Raw genomic sequence first — 27,633 nt, 5'->3', positions numbered from 1 at the left:
CTCTTTTGTAAAATAAAGAAAATAGAATCTACCAACATGAGGGGTTTTTTTGTTTTTGTTTTTGTTTTTAGGATTTAATATTACAATCTATCTGATATGTACATATTTTCCTTAGGAGCAAGGGTTCAGTATTCCCTAATGCAGTGTTTGTAGTGACTTTATAGGATATAATTACAGCAACCTAAAAAGATATATATATATATATATATATATACACACACACACACACACACATATTACATAGAGAGTTTCTTTTTATGAATGAATACATAGGTCTATATCTATTCCCTTTTTTTGGACACTAAAAATGGATACATACTATACACTGCTTTGCAACCTGCTTCATTTAATATGCAGTCAACATTTTCCATTACCATGAAATACTTTTTTAATTACATGATTTGTTATATTCAGCAGTGTATTTTGAGCAGATACTATATTGCCAGGCTCTGTGCTAGGTGTTGGATTGGGGAGATAGACATTAAACTGTCACCCAAATAATTAGCTGATTACAAATTTGATACGTTCTACAAAAGAGAAGTGCAGGGTCCTACAAGTGTGTGTAATGGGGAAATCTAACTTCTCTTGGGATCCTCAGGGGAGGCTTCTCTGGGGGTAGTACATTTAAGCTGGGAACTGTAGGATGGCAGCCAGTGAAGGGTGGGTGGCAAAGCAGTAGAGGCTGAGAGTCCAGAAGATCACCCCAATTTCCTACTGACCCTTTTTGCAAGCTTTAGTGTTCCTTCCAGATTTTCCAATTCTGGGATGTATGTTAGTCTTTGTAGACATCCTTAATTTCTTAGAACAGATTTCTAGAAGTGGAATTGCTTGGTCAAATGGCTAGCACTTTTTCTGAGACTTTTATTACTTATTCAAATTGAGTATCTATTTCTCCTACTTTCAACTACATAGGAAATTGTGATTTATTTTAATATTTGCTTTAGTAAGTTTTAAAAGGTACAGGTATACTATATCTGTACTTTGTTTACTGCTTCCGTATTGCTTCCTTTCTAATTTTAGAACACTTAAATAAACTTGTTTTTTGTGCTACAAATAATACTTTTTTTTTTTTTTTGCGGTACGCGAGCCTCTCACTGTTGTGGCCTCTCCCGTTGCGGAGCACAGGCTCCGGATGCGCAGGCTCCGGACGCGCAGGCTCAGCGGCCATAGGCTCACGGGCCCAGCCGCACCGCGGCATGTGGGATCTTCCCGGACCAGGGCACGAAGCCGTGTCCCCTGCATCGGCAGGCGGACTCTCAACCACTGCGCCACCAGGGAAGCCCCAAATAATACATTTTCATGGTCCAATTTACATGATGAGACAATTACCTCATTAGATAGACAGAAGCTAAATTTGTAGAATATCAGAAATCTCCAACAGAATATAGGATAGAAGGTAATAATTGTGTTATAATTACCTAGGGCATACTATGGAAATGTTAATTTTTTTGGAGGACCTTCTAATACATCTGTGAAGACTTCTGCAAAACTAAAACAACTAGAGGATGAGAATAAAGATGCCATGTTTGTGTTTATATCTGATGTTTGGTTGGACCAAGTAGAAGTATTAGAAAAACTTCACACCATGTTTTCTGGTAGGTGTCATTTTTTCTATTCTTTTTTGAACTCTAATGATAATTCATGTCTTAAAACTAAATTCTTAAAAAAATGTATCTTTTTGAGTAGTCTAGTTTTTAAAAGACATTGATTCAGTGGTGAAATATTTTAAATGAATTCATCTTAAAGACTTACATTTTTACATTTGAAAAATAACTCTGTTGTGTGTCTGTCTGTCTGTGTATTCATGATAAATGAGAATTAGTCCTAAGAATAGTACAAGAGTGGAGGACAGCTTAGGCTTTGGAATTTGACAGAACTGGGTTTAAGCTGCAGCCTAATACCTTGGGCAGGTTACTTAATCTCTCTCTCAGTTTACAGGGGTGTTGTGAGGATTAATCAAGCCATTGCAGGGCCTGGCACAAAATAAGTGCTCAATAAATGGGCACTATTACTATTTTTTATAATAATGTTATTAAATAAGGTATTATTTTTAAAACAGTACGGTTTCATTATTTAGAAACTCATGGTTAAAAGATTTTAATATGATTTCTACACTCCATATGTTCACTTCTTCTTTTATTTTTAGGTTATTCACCAGCACCTCCAACCTGCTTTATTCTGTGTGGCAATTTTTCATCTGTACCATATGGAAAAAATCAGGTTCAAGCTTTGAAAGGTATTGAGGATCTGTTTAATAAGTGTTTCTACATTTACATAAACTAAATTGATAAGAAATAATCTATAATATTTTAATTTCATTCAAAATATGTAGAGTTGTAGCTAATAAAATAAAATTTGATTTATGTATATCATATGCAAATTAAATTCAATATCCCTTTAAAATTTTAGATTCCCTAAAGACTTTGGCAGATATAATATGTGAATACCCAAATATTCACCAAAGGTAATGATTTCTATTGCTATATTTTTTATTTAAGAAACACAAAAAAATGAATCCTAAGTTAAGAAATGGATGGAAGAAAAAGTTGAGAAAATTAGTACAGTTAAGAGACAAAATTAACCTTCTATCATGATAATGTATGTTACACTCTAGTAGAGATTTATAATGAAAAGTATTAAAAGGAAGAGTGATAATTTCCACCATATTCCAAATTTCTTGGTGACATTACTCTAAGGGTCTAGAGCTACACTCTTCAATATGATAGTCACTGCCCACGTGCATCTCTCTTTTTTTTTTTTGTCTCTTTAATTTAAATTATTTAAGGGAATTCTCTGGCGGTCCAGTGGTTAGGACTCGGTGCTTTCACTGCAGGCGAGTGGGGGTGGGGTGTGGTGACGGGGTTCCATCCCTGGTCGGGGAACTAAAACAATCCCATAAGCTGCAGGGCGTGGCCAAAAATAAAAAAATAAAATAAATAAAAATAAAATTCAGTCACTCTGGCCACAGTTCAAGCACTCAATAATTGGACAGTACAGGTCTAGAACATTTCTGTCATTGCAAAAAGATCTATTGGACAGTATTGGTCTGGAGCCTTTTAGTAGTTCATTTATTAAAATGCATGAAATTTAATTTTTTTAAATTTGTAATTTAATTAAAGGCAATAATTTGGTTTTGGACTACGGGATAGTGGTGCAATATTTTTAGAATGAATTATGTTGAATTTTGCTACAGTAGTCGATTTGTGTTTGTACCTGGTCCAGAGGATCCTGGATTTGGTTCCATCTTACCAAGGTAAGTTTTATTCAGATATTTGCAACAGTAAAGAAAATTCTATAAAATTTAAAAATGTATACTATATCTCATAAATTGTTTTTATAGGCCACCATTTGCTGAAAGCATCACTAATGAATTCAGACAAAGAGTACCATTTTCAGTTTTTACTACTAATCCTTGCAGGTAAATATTAGTATTTTTGTGTTGCGTTTTTTTCCTTTCATTTAACAATTAACCTATTTCTTGGGAATTCCCTGGTGGTCCAGTGGTTAGGACTCTGCGCTTCCACAGCAGGGGGCGTGGGTTCGATCCCTGGTTGGGGAACTAAGATCCCGCATGCCATGGGAGGCGTGGCCAAAAAAAAGCAAAAACAAAAAGTGGGGAAAAAATTAACCTGTTTCTTAAAATTTGTCTCTGAGTTTTGATTGTTATGGGATAAAAATGAAAAGAAAATTTCTTTCTATTTTAGGTTTCTCAAAACTTTAAAAATGTTTTAACTGTATTTAAATAATTCACTAACACTGACTTTAGAAGCTTAAATAATGGATGGAGATTTAAAAATAGATATTCCAATTACACATCCTTTAAGAAAAGTTACAATGGAAGACTGAAAGGATTACACATTTACTGTATGTGCTACTCACTGTGACCATAGGCTCTTACTGAGGGAATGCCCTCAGTTGTTGTTTCTCCTCTCTTTTCTACCTACATTCACTCCTTCAGTGACCTTTCCAGTCCAAGGGCTTTAATTACCCTCTGTATATTGACAGCTGCCACATTGATATCTCCAGCTCAAACCTTCTACCAGATTCCACACTTACATATCTGGTTGCGTACTCATCATCTCCCCTTGGACGTCTAATAGACAACTTCAGATTGAACTTCTGATCTTTTTCCCTCATCAGTCCCCAACCCTGTTCCATAGCTTTCCTCATCGTAGTTCCTGACGCCTTTATCCTTCCAGTCGTTCAGACCAACCTTTGGGATTCTTCCTCACATGTAAGCTTTTAGGAAGTCCTTCAAAAATTTGAAGAAGGACTTCAAAATATATCCAGAATCTGGCCACCTCTCTCTACCTCCCCCTCTACAACCCTCTACCATCTTCTTTAACCTTGATCACTGTAATAGCCTCCTCATTGTTCTCTAGCTTCTACCCCTGCTCCTCTGTAGTCTGTCCTTAACGATGCCAGAGTGATCCTTTAAACCGTAAGGCATGTCACATCCACCCTACTGATTCAGAAAGATGGGCCCCTCATGTTATTCCGTAACAGCCCATATCCTTTGCAGTGGTAGTCATGGCCTGCATGATCTGGCCTCCAGTTTCCTCCATGATTTCCTCTCCGACTTTCTTCTCCTCGTTTATTCCAGCCACTCCAGCTCCTTTTGTTCTTCAAATGTGCCAGGCATGTTTCATCTTAGGGCCTCTGCTCTGCCTGTTCCCTCTGCCTGCAGTGTTCTTCCTCTGCATGTGTGCTTGACTCTCTCACCTCCTTCAAGTCTGTGCTCAGATCAAACTTCATTATGAGCCCTACCTGTTCCAATACTCCTATTTACTACTCCAGCCTTCTAGACCTTCCCTTCCCCTAAATGATTCCTGTTAGCCTTTTCCTTTTTGCCATGCACTTAATCATCTCCAACATACTGTGTAATTATTGTATCTGTTGTTTATTCTCATTCCTAGAATAGTGCCAGACACATATTAAGAGCTCAATAAATTACTGTCAAATGAATGGGTGAATAGATTCTGGTTGCATTTTTTCTGTGGTGAACAATGGGAAGTGGGAATGGCTTTGTACTATAAAACATCTTGCCTTTAAAGTTACCTCATATTTTGTTCTGAGGAAGTCACATTCAACTACTGCTTTTATTTCAGAATTCAGTATTGTACACAAGAAATTATTGTCTTTCGTGAAGACTTAGTGAATAAAATGTGCAGAAACTGTGTCCGTTTTCCCAGTAGCAATTTGGACATTCCTAATCATGTAAGTTGTGTCTTCTTTATTAAGGTATCTTAATTACATGTGGCTTTATATAAAATTTTGTTAAGCCACTTAATCACTTGCCCTTTTGTTGTTTTTATTTATAGTTCAAAATAATTTCAGCACACTTTTGTCAGTAAGGTAATTTTTGTTCCTAAATCAGTGTTTCTCAATTTTCTTACTGACGTATCCCCTAATGGGCAGAAGAAAGCCCCGAAGTAGCAGGAAATTTCTTTGGAGGTTCCTGTTTTGCCTTTAGAACTCATAAATCTTACATTGTACTTCAATATATATATATTTGTTTAAATAAAATGTTTATGTTTATCATGTTTATTAAGTATTTCCTATGATTTGCCCACATCAGGAGGATGTGTAGTGTTTATCTTGTAGCTTCAAGATTCCCAGTTGTCAATCACTGGTTACATGTACCCTCATTTGGAAGTATGGAAGTAGATCATACAGAGCATTTTTAGTATGTATTTTATAACATTTAAAGTGTATGTAGGCTAAGTATATATTCTTGGCATTACTCAAGCTGTGGAATTATTTTTAGATGAACAGAATTAGTAAATGAGTTTATTATACAGCTAAAGATACAACTGCTCCAAAATGACTATTTGGGGGAGTAGCTTTTATGGTGTTGAATGAAAACTCATAAATTTCTTCTAAAATATAGGATAGTTGATTTCATTTTATATCAGTTTTCCCAAGGTTTTGTAATTCAGTTTTCCCAGCTGTTTCTCAAATTTTCTAAGTCACTTTGGTAATTACTATTTAATTTGAAATTCTTTGTTGCTCTTTTAGCTTTTGCAAATGCACTGAAGTTTGTTTTGTGTCATTCTTTTGTAGTTTGTAAAGACTATCTTATCCCAAGGACACCTGACTCCTCTCCCTCTTTATGTCTGCCCGGTGTATTGGGCGTATGACTATGCTCTGAGAGTGTACCCTGTGCCTGACCTACTTGTCATCGCAGACAAATACGATCCTTTTACTTTGACCAATACTGAATGCCTCTGCATAAACCCTGTAAGAACGTAGTTAACATTATGTAGTCATAATTTGTCAAGATTAGAGTGTTACTTCTTTAAAATATATGTTTAATCAATTACTGTTGGAGTAAAAATATACTATAAATGAAACACTGAATTAATTTGGTTTAAACAGAAAGTTCTTAAACTTTCAAAAGAGTATGTGACTATAAAGTAACGTGACTTTTCTTTAAAAAGAAAAAAAAATGCACCAAAGCTTATAAATCCAGATGAATATTTTCCCCTTCAAAGTAACTTGCCTTGGGATTCCTTGGGATTCCTTTCTGGAAATTACTTTCAGAGCATGTATTCCATTCCCTTTAAACATGTTAATGGTACTTGTCCTTTGAGGAGGATTTTTTGTTGTTGTTATTGTTGTTGTTGGAAATTGTCCAAGTCCCAAAAATCTAAGACTGATAAATGTGGAAATTCCTACTGGGACACAGTTTAATATTTCATTTTTATGCAGAACCTTGAAATTGCTTCAGAGTCTACGAGTTGCTTCTGAATTTCTATAAAAGTATGATTGACTTTTTGAACTTGGGGACTAAATGCTGCATAATGTTGCTTTTTATGTCAAATATCTTCACTAGTGATTTTTTTTTTTTTTTGCGGTACGCGGGCGTCTCACTGTTGTGGTCTCTCCCGTTGTGGAGCACAGGCTCCGGACGCGCAGGCTCAGCGGCCACGGCTCACAGGCCCAGCCGCTCCGCGGCATGTGGGATCCTCCCGGACTGGGGCACGAACCCGTGTCCCCTGCATTGGCAGGCGGACTCTCAACCACTGCGCCACCAGGGAAGCCCTTCACTAGTGATTTTTAATCTGTATGTTTCCTTGATTTTTGTGAATTTTAAACTTTAGTACTTTTTTATTTCATCTAGGTCATTTCTAGAAACATCATCCCTTACTGCTTTTCTCACACACACATTTATTTTGTCTGGCTTCTGCAACCACAGAACTATTGACATTTTGGACCAGATAATTCTTTGTTCTGGGGCACCATCCTGCGCATTGCAGGGTGTTTAGCAGCATCCCTGACCTCCATCCACTAGATGCCTGTAGCAGCCCCCAGTTGTAACTATCGAAACTGTCCTCAGATACTTGCCAAATGTCTCCTAGGAGACAAAATTTGTCCCTGGTTGGGAACTACTGCTCTAAGGATGAGCACAGTCAGCTGATTTGGTTTCATTGTTTGAAATTTGTGGCCCTAATTTTTGTAGAATCTTTATTCACATTTCAATATTCTTGTCACAATGAGGCTATTTCCTTATTTAAATGGAACTCTTTGGGCATTCTCATAGTTAACGCTCTATTTGAAACCACTTTATTTCTGAATTTTTCCACTTTTTCATGCTGTAAATGAGTAAACAACCAGTTCCTACACCATCATTATATCTTTTTAACCTTTTGGGCAAGCCCAAAACTTGGTTTTGACATTGCTTCACCCTTTCTTTTTTTTTTTTTTTGCGGTACGTGGGCCTCTCACTGTTGTGGCCTCTCCCGCTGCAGAACACAGGCTCTGGACGCACAGCTCAGCGGCCATGGCTCATGGGCCTAGCCACTCCGCAGCATGTGGGATCTTCCCGGACCGGGGCACGAACCCATGTCCCCTGCATCGGCAGGCGGACTCTCAACCACTGCGCCACCAGGGAAGCCCACTTCATCCTTTCTTGATACTTATTCCCATTAATGAATGCCTGCAATGGGCCAGACATTGAGCTAGTGCCAGGGTCACAAAGACTGAAAAGACAGAGTCTGCTCAGTAACTTTAGAGTTTAGTAATGGACAGATAATTGTATGTGTGACTACTGCTCAGTTGTTTTGGGGGCACAATGGCAGGGCATCAAACCCAGATTTTTACTGGGGAGAGGGGCAGGAAAGACTTCTCGAACATGATGTTTGAGTGTCTTATATGCTTATTTAGCATCACCCAGTACTGTTTATTTCTTATACTAAGTAGAACCCCTCCTAAGCATTTCTAGTCACATTTGTTAGCATTAACTGTTCTAGTCAACTTGACTTTTTGCTTCAAGTGGAGGTATTTTATAGTAATATTTTTTCTCTATAAAGAGCATATAAAACTTTGTCTCATTACTTTATAGTCACATCTTGTAACTTTATTTTTAATTTAGGAGCAAGGAGTTTGATTTTAAAATTAGGGATTCTTTTTTAAAAGTTGAGTATTCACTTATGGGCATTTTTCTCTCCAAAGGGCTCTTTTCCAAGAAGTGGATTTTCATTCAAAGTTTTTTATCCTTCCAGTAAGATAGTAGAAGATAGGTAAGTGTGCCCTCAGAAACAGCAAGAAACAGCTGTCTCTTGGTCTAATATTGCTAAAATTCAGATGTTCTGTAGGTGTGCTGAAGTTTTTAAAAGTCTACAGTAGCTCATTGGAAATGTTCTAGGCTGAACTTACTGTGTTCATGCTGGGAGACACAGAACTGTATGTACTTGATGGCACATTTGTATGAAATAGACCAAGAACTGTTTTCTGAGGGAAATCTCAGACTGGCTGTGGAGGTGGGCTAGTTCTTTTACAGGCAGACTCCTGATGATGTTATTATTCCAAGAGGTAAGCCTTGCCGTCCACATGGTTGGTTCTCAAAACCTAGGTAATCTGCCTTAAATTGGGAGCAAAGAATTGTAGGGGAGCTGGGTTGAGTGTGGTGATGGTGAGGGGTTGGAGTTGGGGGGAGGTCTTGGGGAAAAAAGAATAATCACTTGGTGGGTAGTGGTTTTCAGAGGGTGTCCTGTAGACCATGTGCATCAGAATCCTCTGGGGTCCTTTTTAAAAATGGTAAGTTCCAGGATCCCACCCCAAACTTATCAAATGTCTCTCTCCAGTTGTAGGGCCCAGAAATCTGCATTTTTAACGGTTTCCCTTAGATTCAGGCATCCTAACGTGTGATTTCTTGGTTAATTATATTTTGTTTCCCACCTAAGAACAGTAACCAAATACCTCCAGGTTTTCAGAGAATATAATCTTGAACACCCAACCCAATTGTCTCTTTTTAATTTTGTAATTAACATCTTTATTTAAATAAAAACACAAGTACATGATAAAAATTTCAAATAATGCTTAAAAGTATAAAATTGAAAAGGAAAAAGTAGCTCCGTTTCCTAACCCTGAAACCATGATTAACAGCTTCTTATATATATTTCTTGAAAAAAAATTTCTGCATTATTTTTGCTGCTCAGTATTCATGGAGGATTAAAGTCCGTTCACTTTGGGATATTCTAAATTTTATTCTTGGATTCACTCATTTGACGTGTACTTGAATCTTACTGTATTCCAGGCACTGCTTAGTTTTTGGAATATAACCAGACAGATACTCTTATAAAAGTCACTGAGGGGCTTCCCTGGTGGCGCAGTGGTTGAGAGTCTGCCTGTCGATGCAGGGGACACGGGTTCGTGCCCTGGTCCGGGAAGATCCCACATGCCGTGGAGCGGCTGGGCCCGTGAGCCATGGCTGCTGAGCCTGCGCATCCGGAGCCTGTGCTCCGCAATGGGAGAGGCCACAACAGTGAGAGGCCCGCGTAGCACAAAAAAAAAAAAGTCATTGATATTCTAGCCTCTATTCCATAAGCTGAACATGTGTTTGACTTCACCTAGCCCACAATGAATCCTTAAACAAATTTGTTTTTGACTTGGAATGCCTTTAGGTAAAGGCAACGCTCTTACCTGTCTCAACCACTTGCTGTTGTTGACAGTGATTTTGTGACCCCAGGATTAGGTCACCTCTGGAGCATATTTTGTCCACCTTTTTAAAATTTTTTCTTGGCCACGTCATTCAGCTTGTGGGATCTTAGTTCCCCAACGAGGGATTGAACCCAGGCCCTCGGCAGTGAAAGTGCAGAGTCCTAACCACTGGACCACCAGGGAATTCCCTATTTTGTCCGTCTTTACATTGACTTTTACTGAACTGAGATTTGGTATAAATTCACAGACATATAAAACTTATTCTGCTATGAAAACCAATAGTGGGCACTTTCAACAGATCTCAGGACAAGAGAAATCTGTGTCTGTCCCAAGCAACTGTTTATTTTCATCTTGGGGAGACTATAAATCTACTAATAGACTCCCTTTGTGTTAGCTGCCAGGAAGCACGGCCAAATGTGCAGCCCACCTCTACAGCAGCAGAGGAATTACTAGCAAAAATGTTGGCTGTGGCTCTGGCTTCCTCTTCTTTTCTGATCTGTATTTTTCTCTTACCTGAATTTCCTGATTTCCTTACTTTTATCTTTTTATTATATTTATCTTGGCAAACCAGTTAATATTCTTTTTTTAATGAGTTGGGAGATAAGCAAATAAACCACAATAGGAAATTAACCGATTTATTATGATAGCACAAGACACTTGTTACATTTCTTGTAATGCTCCCTGATTGCCATGCAGAATTGTTAATCTAAGTACAGTGCTTAGAATCTAAGCACTGTATACAGACTTCTATGACAGTTCTAACACACTGTTTTAGTCACTTATGTGCCTGTCCCTCTTAAAAGTTTCTAGAACAGTCCTTGACTTGCAGTTGACATTCACTGTTGAGTTGAAATAGTTGGTCCCTTTATCATCTGTGGAGTCAGATGCTGAAAACCCTTGACATAATTTCCAAACTATAATTTATTTTTTTTATTTTTATTTTTTTTGCGGTACGCGGGCCTCTCACTGTTGTGGCCTCTCCCGTTGCGGAACACAGGCTCCGGACGCGCAGGCCCAGCGGCCAGGCTCACGGGCCCAGCCGCTCCGCGGCATGTGGGATCCTCCCGGATGGGGACACAAACCCGTGTCCCCTGCATCGGCAGGAGGACTCTACCACTGCGCCACCAGGGAAGCCCCAAACTATAATTTAGTAGTGATAGTTTGAGGAGTTTTTTCAGTGCTGGATCAAACAAGTTGATGTGACTTTTTTGGTTTTTTCTTTCTTGAGAGAGAAAAAGTTTTCATGATATAGTGAAATAATTTGGTTTTACTGCTACTTAGTTTCTCCTAAAAAGAATTTTTTTCTTAGAATATTTGTGAAATCATATTGTAGAGTTAACCACAGAAATGTAGCCAAAGTAGATAAGGTGTAACCCTGTTTCAACATGTGCTCTCAAATACAGTTGTTTTATTTAAAAACACAATGTTGGTGATGTAGGGGAGAAACACCCATTCTCACACAGAGTTGGTCAGAATAAAAAATGGTAAAAACTTTTTTCTTAAGACCTCAACTGCATATATCAGCAATTCCATTTCTAGGAATTTATCCTACAGGTATACTTGGTTTATGCATAACATTGGGTACAGCTGTTTTTACTGTAGTTTTTATAAAATTGCAAAACAAATAACTTAAATGTGTATCTATTTAAAAGTTATTCAGAACTTTTCTAATTTATATTAAATTTCAAAGCCATAGAGGAAGGGATTAGTTAAAAATTATAAATATGTGTTTATTACTAATTGAAAAAAAGGGGTAGAATAGTGTTCATTGTATTCTACCACTTGTGTGTTTTTAAAGCATTTACCCCACACACATGCTTGTATATGATTAGACAATCTTTATAAGATATACTGTTGCTTCTGAGAGCAGAAATAGAGTGTGAGACAGACTTATTTTTCACTGTGTCCCCTTTTAAATTTGGAACAATATGCATGTATTGACCTATTTTTAAAATTAACTAAAACTAAATATTAGGAAATGTACAATAACTTAGGTTTCCAAAATGTTTAATTTTATGAATATTTTCTTTTTTCAGCAAACTCCAAGGGTTTTGAGATTCTTAAAGACCATCTGAAGAAATAGAATTCATCAATTTTCTGCTTAATTTTATATTTTATGTAATTTTGATATTGTTACAATAAAATTATGGTAAACTTTAGGATGTTCTGCTTAAATTTCTATTTTATGAAATATTAAAGTAAACACGATGGGGACTTCCCTGGTGGTCCAGTGGTTAAGACTCCATGCTGCAGGGGGCCCGGGTTCAATCCCTGGTCAGGGAACTAGATCCCGCACGCGGCAACTAAATGCACACCGCCATGGAGATCCTGCACGCGGTAACGAAGATCCCACATGCGGCAACTAATACCCGGCACAGCCAAATAAATAAGTAAATATTTTTTTAAATAAATAAAATAAAATAAACATGATGGTATACTTTACAGAGTTTTATAGGAAAAATATTTTCTGCATAATCTGTTAGGAAAAATATGAAAATGTGTAAAAATATATAATCCAAGTATACATTTGTGTTTAAAAATGTAAGTTTCATTATTTCTGTACTAGTTACACGCTAATGTTCACCATAAGAGTCTTAATAGTATATTCAAGAATTGCAAATTGTTTAAATTTCAAGTCACAGAATCTATTCTAATGATAGTGAAAATCTTTGTTTCAGGATATTACTATGATATTCATTACATAATTACCTTTTGGCACTGAAAATTTAAGAACACACTGTCCCCATAGTTTTTACATTTGAAAGGAATAATATTCACTTTGAAGCAGACTTTTGCTATTTTGGGTATAATAACTCAACACCATGCCTTTATCTATTAGTTTATGGGGGGTGGGGTGGGACTATGGTGATGGCCCAGAAATGAATCTGAATGACAGGAAGTTGTTAAATGTACAAAGAGTATTTCAAATGTAGGAATAATCTTAATATTACAGAAAGCCTGGAATGGAAGATATTTCTTTCAAAGCTTTTTGGGGAAGAGATACTGATAAAAAAATTAAAATGACACTGAAAGAAAATTCCTCAAGAAATTTAATCTGAATGTTGTGATAAGTGAATTCTGGTTAAGGATGAAGTGGCAATTTGAGATGTGGTTTAAGGGTGTAAAATTTCAGAGTATTAGAAGAGGTCTGATGTTAGAAGAGCAAGACTGGCTTTAATTTCAAGAATAGCCTGGAGGGCTTCCCAGGTGGTGCAGTTGTTGGGAGTCTGCCTGCCGATGCAGGGGACACAGGTTCGTGCCCCGGTCCGGGAAGATCCCACATGCCGTGGAGCGACTGGGCCCGTGAGCTGTGGCCGCTGAGCCTGCGCGTCCGGAGCCTGTGCTCCGCAACAGGAGAGCCCACAACAGTGAGAGGCCCACATACAGCAAAAAAAAAAAAAAAAAAAAAGAATAGCCTGGAAATTTTGACTAAAGGTGAAATCAAGGCACGGTGAAATCAAGGCACAAGTTCAAAAGCTACTAGATTACTTGGGAAAATTTACAATTTGGGCCTTGAAAGTGAAATAGAAACTGCAAGGTTGTTGGTCCAGTTACAAGAACCATAGAGCTAAATATGAAAGCTTTCGTTAGGAACACATTTAACGCCTAAAAAGATAGGGTATGTTTACGGGTTAGCAAGGTGATGTAAGATGAAGCAGAGCAGTTAACTATGTATGAGCCGATAAGTTGCCTGAATCAGGCAATAATTATTAGAATAAGAGGAACTAGAATCAGGTGGAAGTGGACATTGTCTGGAAATGAAAAGGAAGTAGAGGTCTGAAAAATGGGCTCGCAGAGGAACAGCACTGCAAGGGTATCCAGGGCTAATACTCTGGGGAACAGAGAGGTGGTGTGCTCCCCGACCTGGTGTTTAATCAGCTGAAGCACGGCTGACCGCACCGCAGAAATCTGGGTATGAGGCACCGTCATGTGACATTATGCCTTAGGGGCCAGGTAGATCACACAAGACGGGAGTAGGTTGAGATTTCTCTGCTATGAGAAAAGCCAACACTTGGTCTCAGTGTGGGGAAACCACAGGAAGTGCCAGTGCATGTGATGAGGTAGGAGAGAAACCTGGATGGTGTCTCGACATTGAGGTAATGCCAACATTGTGTTAAATGTTGCTGAGAGTTTCAATAAAATGAGAACAGAAAAATGATCACTGGATTTAACAACTACCAATTAATAACTACCCCAATCAATAAATATTCTTCTATAATATCTATTTGAATGGCTGCATAGAATCCCATTGCATGGCTGTACCAAAATCTGCTCAACTAGTCCCACTGTTGAATTCTTAGCTTCTTCCCAAACTTTTAGAATCATGGTTTCTTGAGCATGCTCTCAAAGTTGGAATTGCTGGATCAAAAAAAGTATGCGCATTCTAAAGGCTTTTTATACAGCTACCAAACTCTCTCTAGAAAGGTTTTATTAATATAATTCTACCACCCCAAGGAAATAGAGTAATTGTTTTTTAAAAAAAGCCTTTTCCATTTTGATAGGTGATATGTAGTATCTTATATTTGCATTTTTATTATTAAAGAAGTCATATGTTTACTGATCATTGGCTATTTATGAATAGCCTGCCCATAATATCTCTTGCACCAAATGAGAGTTGTAAACGGCAAATTGGTGAAATATCTAGGAGACTGAAATGCTGGTTTAGCGAAGTGAATAAAGCATATAAAGTTGTTAGAATCACAGCTTGTGAACGTATTAGCTTTGTAACTTTCGTCAGGTAACTTCTCAGGTCCTATCTTCTCATCTGTGAAATGGGGATTAGGTCTACCTTGAAGTGTTGTGAACAATGGATAACGTACATGATGCTGTTAATTATGATAATTATTCAGATGGTTATTTTGCGGAGGTAACTGCACCATGGCAGAGGAATCTAAAATATGCATAATGTTGGTTTGAAGAAACTAAGGCTATTTCTGATTGATTTCGGTCACCCCTGTTCCTGCCCCTCCTCCCGGATGTTGGTGGTGTCACTATGGCAACAAGCACGCGCTGCCCGAGGCTCAATTCTCTGGCGGTTACAGGCCTCCGCCGCCTCACTCTCCCCAGACCGGCGACTCTACGACGCGTTCTTCCCACTCGGTCTCAGATTCATCTCCCTTGGCCCCTGGGCAAGGAGCCGAGGGGCAGCATGGCCAAGGCGGCAGCCTCTTCGCCGCTGGAAGACTTGGACCTGAGCGGAGAGGAGGTCCAGCAGCTCACCTCCGCCTTCCGGGACCCGGAGTTCCGGCGAATGTTCTCCGAGTACGCCGAGGAGATTACGGACCCCGAGAACCGGCGGCGCTACGAGGAGGAGATCACGGCCCTGGAGCGTGAGCGAGGAGTGGAGGTGCGGTTCGTGCACCCGGAACCGGGCCACGTGTTGCGCACCAGCCTGGATGGGACCCGGCGCTGCTTCGTGAACGTGTGCAGCAACGCGCTGGTGTGCGCGCCCAGCAGCCGGCCCGGCTCCAGGGGCGCGGCATCCGGCGGCCAGTGGTCCCTGCCCTACAGCCTGGCGCCGGGCCGCGAGTACGCTGGGGGCCGCGGAAGCCGCTACACTGTCTACGACGTGGTCTTCCACCCTGACGCGCTCGCGCTGGCCCGACGCCATGAGCGCTTCCGCCAGATGCTGGACGCCACGGCCCTGGAGGCCGTGGAGAAGCAGTTCGGCGTGAAGTTGGACCGCAGGAATGCCAAGATCCTGAAGGTCAAGTACAAGGGGATCCCGGAGGCCGCCGTGCTACGCACGCCCTTGCCCGGGGGCTCCCCGGCCCGGCCCGAGGGGGAGCCGGAGAGCCCTCTCCCCGATTTTCCCTACCCCTACCGGCACCCGGAGGCCGCCGGGAGCGCTGCGATCCCCAGGCCCCAGGCGCCCTCCCCTCCAGAGGCCGTCCTACAGCCCGCCCCCACCGAGCCTAGCTACAGCGTGGTGCAGCGCCACCACGTGGACCTCCAGGATTACCGCTGCTCTCGGGACTCGGCCCCCAGTACTGTGCCCCAGGAGCTGGTGGTCACCATCGAGCTGCCACTACTGCGCTCGGCCGAGCAGGCGGCGCTGGAGGTGACGGGAAAGCTGCTGTGCCTCGACTCGAGGAAACCCGACTACCGGCTGCGGCTCTCGCTCCCGTACCCGGTGGATGACAGCTGCGGCAAGGCGCAATTCAACAAGGCCCGGCGGCAGCTGGTGGTCACGCTACCTGTGGCGCTGACCGCCACGCACCCGGAGCCCGCCGCGACCCCGGAAGAGGCCGCCGACCGGCCCGGAACTGACGGCGCGCCCTGCGCTTCCAATCACCAGGAGCAGGCGAGCCCGGCGGGGGTTGGTGGGGCGGACGGAGGCCCGGATCCCAGCCGAGGCTGGACTGCGGACGCCGGGATCACCACCCCGGACGCCGCCGGGGAGGAGCGCATCTCAGAACCCGAGGAGCGGGATTTCAGCGGGCAAGAGAGATCAACAACAGGCATCCGGGAGGAGCCGCCTCCCGGAGCTGGGAACTCACCTGGGGACGGTGGCGGAGGCGCTCCTAGTACTTCATCCGGGGACCTTGACAGGGGGTCTTCTGCAGGAAAAGTGAGCGCGCGCCGAACTCTTGGCGTGGAGGCGCTGGAGGCCCGGGAAGGCACCCGCAGGGAGCCAGCTGATCGAGCCATGGGTGGTCCCGGGACCGACCGCGGGGAACCTCTGTGTCCGCCTTTGCAGTGTAATCAGGATGAAGAATCCCTGACTCTGCTCATTCAAGTGCCTTGGATCCAGCCTCAAAGTCTTCAAGGGGAAGTGACTCCCCTCTGGTACAAACTGTCCTTCTCCACCCAAGACTTAGTTTATTATTCCTTCGTTTTGCAATTTACTCCAGAGAATAAGTTGAATACCAAAGAACCAGTGATTAGCATTTCTTCAAACAATGCAGTGATAGAACTGGCCAAATCTCCAGAGTGCCATGGACAGTGGAGAGAGTGGTATTATGGTTTAAACAAAGATTCTTTGCAGGTAACAGTTCTTTCTAGAGTCCTAATATTTGAAATATTCTGTTCCACTTGCTATCACAGGCACACTCTCAGTTTATCCTAAACAAAGGATTTCCCATTATAACTTCTCTCCTGATGACTTGAAATTGATGCACTTGATGAAAGATGTTAAGTACACTTAAACGCATATTGAAAACAACGAAAAAAACTTAACGCATCCTCTCTGGTGGATGGGTTTCAAATCTTCACAGTTGCCCTTGAGAAGGGCTGTAACTTTAGTCATATTCTCAAAGGGGTTGTGACACAAATAGGTTTAAGAGGCATTCTATTATGGCCATATTTTAAGTTGGTAAATAGCTTTTTCCAGCCTTAGAAAGTAAATAATAGTTTACTTCCAGAGAGCAAAAGTAACTCAGCCTGTGCCACACAGTTCTTTTGTAGGAAAACCAACTTGCAGGTGTGAATCTAAATCCCTTGCCCTCTCGGCCATATGGTACTGCTTAATTTCAGTCGCTGATATTGGTGGGGTTGTCTTCTGGTGGGCGTTATATTACATTGAAATTACCTCTTTTTACATCTGTTTTAATCTGTTCCCTGCTAGTACTTGGCACAATGGCTGGCATTTAACAAAGTGTAATATAAGCCTTTGTTGGTACCAACATCACATCAGCTACATCTCTTTTGGGCAAAAACTGGGGCTGTGCATTATCAGGTTTACCTAGGATATCATTTCGTAGTTGCTACTATACCTTTCAGATTATTGAGGATCTTGAGATTCAATATTCCAGTACTATTGGCAAATACTGGGGAAAAAAAAAGTTTGACGTTCTATAGAAATTTTTAAACTCATAAGTGAACAATTAATTGGTATTTTTGATTGAGGTTTGTATCAATGTTACATGTAAATTTTTTTTAGCTCTTTTAAGATATTCAAGGGTTAAATTCCCAAATTCACAACACTAGTTGCACAGATTATATATTAAAAATTAAGTTTGGGGCCTCGGGCTTTAACCTGCCAGGAAGTTTTACTTCTTCCTGTGTTTTTCTAGAAATTTGCTAATAAGTTAAATTTTTACTTTATGAGGTGTATCTTCTGTGAGAAGTGGTTAATTTGAAACCCTCCAAAAATGGTAAAGTAAATAGCCAGGGCTAGGTAAGATACTTTGTGAGAATATAAAATATGAAATAGACTATCTGTTTATGTCATCAGAAGGGGAAATTTAGGAAGGGGCAGTCGTTTTCCTGTAATTGTTTTAATAAATGTGAAAATAACTCACAATGTGGGAAAAAAAACTATATCGACAAGCATTTGAGAGAATACTAAAGAATATATTTTCTTACCTAGCCAAGAACTAAAAGGCTAACTGGTCACACAAAATTTAAATAGATCCTGTCTGTGTATCTTTCGCTGACTCATTAGGAAGTGTTCTAAAATTAAATTACATTTTCTAGCTTGGACTGCATTTATAACTCTAGAGGTGATGTTATTCTTACAAAATAGAGGGGGAAAAATAAAGGAAGATAATTTGTAAGTAAGATTACTTGGAGGGAAAACATACCTCAGATTTAATAGAGACCTAGAAAAGGAACTAAGACTTTTCTTTTAGGGTCTTTTCCTATATATCTATATACTCTTGCTGTTCTTATTGCTCTGTACAATACTCAGTTTTCTTTTGCCAAAACAGCATAGGAATAACATTAAAATAAACATTTTAAAAGTGCAATTCTGAACTGTGTGAGAACTTTTATGAGCTGTTTTTAGATACAACTCTGTCAAGTATGACCAATAAGGTAGAATATTTTTTCTCTTTTTATTTTAGGAAAGGTTATTTGTCAGTGAAGAAAACGTTAATGAGTTTCTTGAAGAGGTCCTGAGCCCTCCATTCAAACAGACGATGCCCCTAACCCCACCATTAATTGAAGTTCTTCAGGTTACTGATAGTAAGATTGAAATACATGCAAAGGTAAGGATTTTGGTGGGCTCTAAAGAGTAGTGATTTGGGACAAGGTTGAAGCCTAACAAATAACTTAATTCTTGATTTCTTTATATCATAACTTTAAACTAAGTGGACCTGATGGCTGGGAAGAGTGACGTTAAGAGGAATAAAGACTTTTTTATATGTATTTTACTATTAAACATCAGCAGTTCATTTTCACTTATGTTATCTCCTTTAATCCCAAAATAACTGTTCAGTGAGGAATGGAGAGAAACTAACATTTGGGAATTATGAGTATTAGTCCAGGGACAAACAGCTTTTTTTTGACTCTCAAACCATGGGAACTATGTCATCCAGTTTGTTCATTCTTTCTAGTTGAACTTAAGTTTGGTTATTTTTATAGTCTTCAGTATTGGACACAAATGAGTAACTAGCACAATTGACTCGTAATGTGAATTCAGGGGAAAGAGGCTCTAAAGAATCACAGAAATACAAGAAAATTCAAGAAATTCAAGAATGCCCTTATAAGAATGACTGCTAATGGGTTTTATAGGCCATGTTAAAAGGTTTGTAGGCCAGGATTATTTTATCCTGAAAGAGATGAAGGGTCAATGAAAGTATTTAATCAGAGAATCAATGCCAGGTTTGCATGATTAAAATATGACTGGCAGCATTTGGAGAATGACCTTGAGGGGGAAGCCAGAGGGCCTATCTGTAAGTCTACTGGGTTATTCCTTCACAACTTAAAAAAGTTTCCAGCGGGTACAATTTACTTTTCTATTTGTTTCAAAGAATTATTAATTTGCTGTTTCTCCTGACATAGTTGCAAGAATGTAGTAACTCTGAGCAGCTTCATGAGAAGGAAGAAAGAGTCAATGAAGGAAGTCATCTAACTGAAAAAGAAAGTCTACAACATGCTGCTACCTCAGCTGATTCCAGTTCATCTGTAGCAGTCAAAGTACTAGAAACAGACAGTTGTGGTTCAGTTGCATGCTTGCAACAAGGGGCCCTCGATGTTTCTCAGAAGCCGTTTGCAAAGTCTCAGCAACCTGAGTCAAAAATGGAACCTGAATTTATAAAAGACAAAAGTTCTGTTCACTCAAATGATGAAAAAGATAATTTAAAAGAACCAGTAATAACTGAAGAGAAAGAATTAGATGGAGATCACCCATCTTCATTACTGAACAAAACTGAAGTTCACAATACACCTGGTTTTGACAACATAAAGGAAACCAATATGCAGGATGGTCGTGTGCAGATTATTAAAGATCATGTGACTCATTGCTCATTCAGTTTTCAGAATTCTTTGCTTTATGACTTGGATTAATTCTGTATCATCTTAGAATTTGAAGGTTGAGTAAAAACTTATGGACTAAAAATAGATTCTCTGTTTACTATCTTAAAACCAAAGGTATTCAAGAAAGTATAAAATTAAAATTTGCAATTTTTATTCTCATGGGGAAACTGAAGCTATTTATTTTTTTGCATGTAGAGAGTTTATACAAAGCTTCCTTAGTTATGGAAATAAGTTTTGTGATTCCTCTGATGTATATTTTTTCTAATAGTAAACATTTAGTTTTAATACAACCTATTTATATTTACTTCTGTGTTGTTTTTGGTTTTTGTTTGCCATTACTTTAATAAAGTTTCAAAATATTCATTAAGTTGTGTCTGTCACAAAGAGTATTTCTAAAGAATGCAATTAACTAGAAGCACACTAGAGTGCATGTGTTGGTGGGAGGAGAATCTCAAAACTACGCATTTATAAGTCTCACTAAATAGGATGTACTTATGCTTGTCATAGAGATTCTGAGAGGAAAGAACTTTACTAACCAATATTAAACGATCCAAACAATACAAATACACTGAAATTTAGTATTTTTGCTTCAACTCTGTATTTTACTCTTCTCATATATGTCACCATGTATATATATATATATACATATATATATATAAATAACAGGTTATTTGTTAATGACCTTGAAAATTCAAAATTTTAAAAGAATTTTGTGGAAATTATTCAAACATCCCTTGGTTTTATAGAATTAATTTACAAATTTTAGAACAGGACAATTAAAATAATCTAAGAATTTGCTCCAATAGGAAAATTGTCTTCATTATATTATTACATGAAAATAACAAGAGCTAGTGTTTTCTAATCAATTTCTTTTATAACACCTAAAAAAGGGCAGCAGATAATTTATCTAACAGTGGCTAAGTTATGAATTTTGTGGAATAGTATTTTTATTTGAGGCCAGGAGAAAATCCCAACAGATTTTTTTTTCCTCACAAAAAATTTTAGGACAACATGAAAGACAATATAGAAAGGAAAATATTTGTTGATCTAATCACTGACCCCAAGGCCTTGAGCTGATCTATTTCTGTTCCAAAAACAGCTACTAATTCAAACCTCTGGCCTTACCTTAGTCCTGGAAACTACTTAATTTCTTTAGTCCTTTGAACTAGGGAGGTCAGGTCAGAGCACCAAAAACTGGTACGAAGCCTAGCAGTTCATTCTGATTTACATTTATAACCCCAGTAAAACCTGGAACCAGAGTGCTGAGGGCAGTATAAAGGTAGCTCATAAAGCAAGAGAACTATTTGCTCCATTGTAGATGACCATATACATTTTTCAACCATAATAGGAATCTTAATTTGATGGAATAATAGTTTTGAGACTGTCCATTAGGTACACAGTTTTCTTAGATTGAAATGACTATTGCAGTACCTACACAGAAAGTAGTCTATATTTGTGGTTGAATACAATTATATACTGTTAAGGGAAACTTTCATGTTAAATATGGAGTAAATTTTAAGCCTGCTTCCTACTATTTACTGTGTCTGTCCTTTTAAAAAGTATGATTTCTGTTAAAATAAAGCTGGCACTAGAACATGTTTCACTTTGGCAGGACTGAACTTTGTATCATTTCTGGCTGTACTTCACTTAACACAGCAGCTTTTTACTGCTCATTATCTATGCCTGGCTAATTTGAAAGCCAGTTTCTTCCAAAGGGATGCACTGTCAAGAGCTGGGTTTTCTTTATTTCAAACTCAGTTATACAATGTACAGATAATATGTAATGCTAACTTTAAACCTTGTAGAATGTCTTTACTGGATTTTGGTGTAAAAATTTATTTGCAAAATGATTAGGAATCTTTTTATGCAAAAATGAGTATTTTATTTTGGCAGCACTAAAAGAAAAAAAAAACCCACTGTATTTCTACATTGAGGTGAAAACAGTGTTTAAACTTTCTTATCAATCAAATACATTCCAAAAGAAAGTGTGTTCTATGAAGGTTCCAGAGCACAGGCAAATCTTAACACAATAATACAGGAATCTTTAATACTGAAAATGACTCTGTTCTGACAGGGTGTTTAACAAACATAACTTTCGAGTTATAAAACCAGTGAAGCAATCCCTTCCTCGTAACTGTGTCAAGAGTGAAGCTGGGCTTGTTCCATTAATACTCTTAACAATTTCATTGTAATACTTTTTACTAATATGACAATTTTAAATAAATTTTGCTGTACTTAAAAGAAGTCTTGAACGTGGAAAAGTGTACAAAGTTCCGGATAAAAAGATTAATAGATGCAATTTAAATAAAATTTCCCCTTCTTTCTTATCAATTAACAATAATGATTACCTTTAGCAGATACACATTGAGCTTTAAAACCCAATTCTCAAAATGAAAACTTGTGTTTTAAATCTTAGACATAAAAGGAAAAGATTACTATATTGGGACACCTTTTACAAGAATTCTGTTGTTGTACTAAAGCAGAAACCAGTTCCTAAACCCTTTTATTCAATTGTATATTCTGTTTGGACAAATATCAAAAATAGAAGACTGTCACTACTTTTGCTTTTGTAATTGTAATTTTTTACTGCAGTCTTCTATAACTTTTACAGAGTTCATGGTCCCTAATATCTCCCCACCCTCCATTTTTCCTAGGTGGGGAAAGGGCTGCCATAAACTTCTCACTGATAGTTAGAGTTTCTGGAAACAGGTACTGTTTGTTATTATTTAAGAGTGACTCAATTTGGGCACTCTGGGTGGATGGTCTACAGGTTTTCTGGTGGTGCATACCACAGTCTCCAGCATGAAAAATCCTAGGAACTTGAGGAACCAGCACTTTCCAGAATTTTGGAAGGCAAGATACAGTCAAATACTGAAGGGTCCAGTCCCAGTTATAATCATCGTAAGTACAGAAAGTATCTGTGCACTCAATCAGCTTCTGATAAGCATCCCGGGTCAAGGCCAGACCCATATTGTGCTCTGTGGATTTCCACGTTTTCACATCTACCTTGTCAGCAACGCCATAGAAACTGCGAATGGCAGTATAGGTCCCCAGGGAGAGAACATCACACTCAGGACACTCTTGCTGCTTTAATTGCCACATCTTTTTGAAGACATGGTAAAAGTCTGGGGCTAAGTAGTGATCCTCTTCTAGGAAAAGTATGAGGCCAGCATAGTCTCGAAGGACTTTGACCCTCTCCCATACAAAATGCAGCTTCCACCACCAGTGGTGTTTGGTTTGGGAGAATTTGGCCTCTCTATAATGGCCGAAGGAGTCGGGATATTCAGCATTAATGCATCCCATCTGCAAAGCTGCATTCTTCTCCACGTCTCTGGGGCAATCTCTGGGGTCAGTGCCCGGAAACTCGTTGGGGTACAACTGAATACTAAAAGGAAAGAACACCTGCAGAACCGGACAGAAATCCACCCCAGCAATCAGCTGATTGATCTCGGTCGACCAGAAGTCATGGCTAAAGATGACGAAGACGTTGTCGATTCCCTGGGCTTTTCGAAGTGAGTCCAGCAGCAGTTTGAGGTATTCAGGCCGGTTGTGCACCTGGACCACCAGCACCAGCTCTCGGGGGGCCCAGGAGCCGGCCTTACCTACATTCGTCACCGTCTGGTCAAAGTTCAGCTGGTACACTAAGGACCGGTACCGCAGCGTCAGGTTGTCCACCTCGGGGTGCGGGGCCGCCGCGACTAGCGGAGCCGCCGACTCGTTGGAGCCCCGGCGGATGCCCACGGACACGGCGGGATGGTCCCCGGCCCGGGCGCCTGCACCCCGCGCGGGCTCGGCGTCCAGCAGCGGCGGGGCGAGGGCCTCGTTCTTCCTTTGTCGCCCATTGCTGCTCCAGAGGACGAAGCCGCAAGCGGCCACCACGAGCGTCAAGATCAGCACCTTCCGCTTGTAGATGCGGAACCTCATGGTCTCCGGCGCCGGGAGCGCAGGCAGGCGGACGGGCGCGGAAAAGAGCTAGCGGCTCCGGCGCGGAAGGGGCGGGCGGGCGGCGGCCGTGGCCTGTAGCAGTCGGAACTGGCCCCCGCAGTTGTCCTCGCTAACTCATCCCGGGCCCCGGGGGTCCTGGGGCCCGAAGGCTCTCAGCTCCCCCGCGCCGCCCGGGCTCCACACATCCTCGCCTGGCAGCTGCAGCTCGGGCACCGGCCCCGCCGCTAGGAGCCGCGGCACGGCGTCGCCTCGGTCCTCTCCATCCAGCACGGGTCCGGGAAGAAGCCTGTCGCGGCCCCACTGCACCCCGGCTCCGTTACCTGCGCTTCCAGCGGCCCTGCGTCCTCTGTGCTCTCATCTTTACGCGGCCCCGGACGTCCCAGACCGAGGGACGCACCCTCGCCCCACTCCGGCGGCGACTGTTCTGACAACCCGCTACTGGCCCGCCGGGCGCCGCGGTCCCCGGGCCCACACCCCTCCGCCCCGCCCCTCGGGCTGTCGGTTGGCGCTTCCCGGTCGAGTCTGGAGACGCACGGCCGTCGCCGCCCGCTGCCTATTGGGCCGCAGCGCTGTCGCTCAGGCTCAGTTCCTACATCCGGCGCGTTTCTCCCTTTCCGGTGAGGCGTGAGCAGAACGAAGCAGGAACGTGGACGCTGGTTTTCCAGGTAAGCGGGGTGCGGGGCGGTGGCGATCCCGGCTGGAGTCCCCAGTGCTCAGGATCCAGGGCTGGGCCGTGTGGGCCCTGGTAGGAGAGGGAGGGCGAGGCCCGCCGCCTTGGTTGGTGGATTTCAAAAACGGGCTTCTCCCTTCCGGAAAGGCGCTCCCGCATGGCGGCTGCTGGGCTGGGAGGCACTCATTAGGGACACGTCAGCCTTCAGGGCTGCTGAGGAAAGGATGACGATGCTTCGGAGGGAAAAGTGAAACCAGGCTGATAAGGTCCTCGGAGAAGGGACGGGGCGGGCCGTGGAGGTGGCTCTACACCGCGCCCCGAGTCGGGCATGCCCGGGAGCTAGAACATGGAGGGAGAGGGTGCGCGGAGAGGCGAAAATAAACTCTAGCCTCGGCCTTCTTTCTCTGCCGAAGAAAATTAGGTATCACACCACTGCGCTTTAGTTGTTGGGCAACCAAGGTAAATTAAGCCCTAAAGGAACCCCCTTTGTGGGGGAAACTGTACTGGGCGTCCCTGTGCTGCTGCTCTTGTTGTTTTTCAGTGAGTCTCATTCTATAAATGCTCCAATAATTTAAGGATTCCAAAAAGCTGTGCACGTATTTACTCATACGGAAAATGAATACTTGGTGCAATTATACGTTACTGACTTATGTAATGTTATTTTCCTATAAATATTAATAAAACACTTGAATTTTCAAAATGTTTAACGTTTGCTGCCATATTTTAAATATTTTACAACAGTTTTCATTGTGAAGACACCTCTACTGCAAAGATGGTCAATGTACCTAAAACCCGAAGGACTTTCTGTAAGAAGTGTGGAAAGCATCAGCCTCACAAAGTGACCCAGTATAAGAAGGGCAAAGATTCCCTGTATGCCCAGGGAAAGAGGCGCTATGATCGGAAGCAGAGTGGCTATGGTGGGCAAACAAAGCCTATTTTCCGGAAGAAGGCTAAAACCACAAAGAAGATCGTACTGAGGCTTGAATGTGTTGAGCCCAACTGCAGGTCCAAGAGGATGCTGGCCATTAAGAGATGCAAGCATTTTGAACTCGGAGGAGATAAGAAGAGAAAGGGCCAAGTGATCCAGTTCTAAGCTTTGGGAATCTTTTGTTCTTCTATTTTTGAGAGCAAAATGTTTAAGTTACAGAAAAATTGCCTGTATGAGAATAAATACAGTGATATTCTTACTCAAATCTTTTGTATTTTTTAAAATATAAGTAAAATCGCAGGCCTAATTTGGCTCTAAATTAAAGAAATAATGGTAAATTATTTGTAAGTGAATTAAGGTTCATCCTCTTATCAAGTTCATTATTTAAATTTAGTTCCACAAGAATTGGCATCTTGTATTTATATAAAAAGAAGGTGGGCTTCCCTGGTGGTGCAGTGGTTAAGAATCCACCTGCCGATGCAGGGGACACAGATTCAAGCCCTGGTCCGGGAAGATCCCACATGCCGCGGAGCAACTAAGCCCGTGCGCCACAACTACTGAGCCTGCGCTCTAGAGCCCGCGAGCCACAACTACTGAAGCCCACACACCTAGAGCCCGAGCTCCGCAACAAGAGAAGCCATCCAATGAGAAGCCCACGCACCGCGACTAGAGAAAGCCGCGCACGCAGCAACAAAGACCCAATGCAGCCAAAAATAAAGACCCTGCTTTTTGTATATGAATTTTAGGCTAAGATGCTTACAATGGGGATGGCTTGTAGATGAGCAAGAATGCAAAGGGCTAGGGTGTAGGAATAACATGGTGGGCACTTAGTCCCAACACAGACTTTTTTTTTTTTTTGCGGTATGCGTGCTTCTCGCTGTTGTTGCCTTTCCCGTTGCGGAGCATAGGCTCCGGACGCGCAGGCTCAGCGGCCATGGCTTACGGGCCCAGCCGCTCCACGGCATGTGGGATCTTCCCGGACCGGGGCACGAACCTGTGTCCCCTGCATCGGCAGACGGACTCTCAACCACTGCACCACCAGGGAAGACCCCCAACACAGACTTTTATATCTACGTTTATTGATGAAGAAATAATTGTCTTTCTACAGGAACATGTAAAAATCAAGATATACACTAAATTACTTTTAACTATGCCACAAAACTTCACTTTTTAAAGAACCATGTTTTAATATAGTTGTTTTATAATATTTTCAGGCAATGTCTCACCAATTTATGAGTTCAGAAAATCCTAAGATACTTAATTACAGAATTCTTAGTTTTAAGGAGCAAAAGTGAATTAACTTTAGAAGGCAGTATAAAGCCTGGTCTGGAAATCCCCGATCTAGGTTCACAGAGAGGATTTTCTCCAGTTACTTTCACTCTTTTCCCCTCCTTTGTTCCCAGAAGCTAGTTCTGACACTGTTGCAGTTATCTAGGAGAGAGGCTGATTTGAAAGGCAGTGGGAATGGAGAATGAAACAGTTGTGCTTCCATTTTCCAAGATTCTTTTAAGTTGGTTCCTTTTATATATCCTCTGCCCTAGTTCAGATCCTAATCATCCTTTAGCTGGTATATTGTGGCTGATATATTGCTATCAGTTTTTTAATTAAAAAACAAACATTAAGTGACTAAAACAAAAAGAACCACCCTCATATAATACAGAACTTAGTAAACGTAGCAATTTTCTGCTACTCCCACCCAACCCCAAAACCTCATTCCAGCCCTAAAAATTAAAAAACTTAGAAATCACAACAAAGATTATGGAATTAATATTATAAAACTTGTAAAAGCTTAAGTCTGTTTGTCCAAAACAACTCCTACTTTATGGTGAATATAAAATTCCATATATATTTAGAATAATATACCTGAAAAACACAAAAGTGCTTAAAAATTTATATGTAGTTTCATATCAAACAAGTTCTCAGTACAGTTTAGACTATATTAGTGCAA

General features: G+C 40.9%; 4 protein-coding genes across 5 annotated transcripts in view; 3 read left to right on the top strand and 1 right to left on the bottom strand.

The window, feature by feature from the left end:
* POLE2 (DNA polymerase epsilon 2, accessory subunit) overlaps window positions 1–12,101 on the top strand; it is a gene marked incomplete at its 5' end in the record, with an annotated part of 30,527 nt that extends 18,426 nt beyond the window's left edge. The window contains 9 exons of the mRNA XM_079700401.1: window positions 1,423–1,595; window positions 2,147–2,236; window positions 2,410–2,464; window positions 3,194–3,253; window positions 3,341–3,418; window positions 5,109–5,217; window positions 6,064–6,240; window positions 8,455–8,522; window positions 11,979–12,101. Of these exons, the coding sequence (XP_079556527.1) occupies window positions 1,423–1,595; window positions 2,147–2,236; window positions 2,410–2,464; window positions 3,194–3,253; window positions 3,341–3,418; window positions 5,109–5,217; window positions 6,064–6,240; window positions 8,455–8,522; window positions 11,979–11,997 (829 nt within the window). The 3' untranslated portion in view covers window positions 11,998–12,101. The remainder of the gene's footprint in view (window positions 1–1,422; window positions 1,596–2,146; window positions 2,237–2,409; window positions 2,465–3,193; window positions 3,254–3,340; window positions 3,419–5,108; window positions 5,218–6,063; window positions 6,241–8,454; window positions 8,523–11,978) is intronic.
* Window positions 12,102–15,076: 2,975 nt separating this feature from the next.
* Window positions 15,077–20,172, top strand: DNAAF2 (dynein axonemal assembly factor 2; the record flags this gene model as incomplete). 2 transcript variants are annotated; one of them, XM_079698914.1, is made up of 3 exons in its annotated part: window positions 15,077–16,930; window positions 18,729–18,872; window positions 19,669–20,172. In XM_079698914.1, 3 exons carry the CDS (start codon window positions 15,092–15,094, stop codon window positions 20,170–20,172), a joined length of 2,487 nt encoding a protein of 828 aa, XP_079555040.1. The 2 variants fall into 2 exon arrangements, with proteins under 2 accessions (XP_079555040.1, XP_079555041.1); XM_079698915.1 differs by lacking the exon at window positions 18,729–18,872 and having other exon boundaries at window positions 15,092–16,930.
* A 2,553-nt stretch (window positions 20,173–22,725) lies between these two features.
* Window positions 22,726–24,066, bottom strand: MGAT2 (alpha-1,6-mannosyl-glycoprotein 2-beta-N-acetylglucosaminyltransferase; the record flags this gene model as incomplete). The annotated part of the gene is made up of 1 exon (XM_079699733.1): window positions 22,726–24,066. The coding sequence occupies one exon, from the start codon at window positions 24,064–24,066 to the stop codon at window positions 22,726–22,728; it is 1,341 nt and encodes a 446-aa protein (XP_079555859.1).
* A 623-nt stretch (window positions 24,067–24,689) lies between these two features.
* On the top strand, window positions 24,690–25,944 carry RPL36AL (ribosomal protein L36a like). The gene is made up of 2 exons (XM_079700097.1): window positions 24,690–24,752; window positions 25,499–25,944. The coding sequence occupies exon 2, from the start codon at window positions 25,530–25,532 to the stop codon at window positions 25,848–25,850; it is 321 nt and encodes a 106-aa protein (XP_079556223.1). The 5' UTR covers window positions 24,690–24,752; window positions 25,499–25,529; the 3' UTR covers window positions 25,851–25,944.
* The last annotated feature ends 1,689 nt before the right edge of the window (window positions 25,945–27,633 follow it).

Source organism: Hyperoodon ampullatus, assembly GCF_949752795.1.
Source record: "Hyperoodon ampullatus genome assembly, chromosome: 3".
NCBI lineage: Eukaryota > Metazoa > Chordata > Mammalia > Artiodactyla > Ziphiidae > Hyperoodon > Hyperoodon ampullatus.
Note: the sequence above shows the minus strand (reverse complement) of the source record. Positions and strands in the feature narration are given on the sequence as shown.

Bases quoted from the DNA above. Each gene is read 5' to 3' on its own strand.
- RPL36AL (XM_079700097.1), top strand. From the start codon at position 25,530: ATGGTCAATGTACCTAAAACCCGAAGGACTTTCTGTAAGAAGTGTGGA.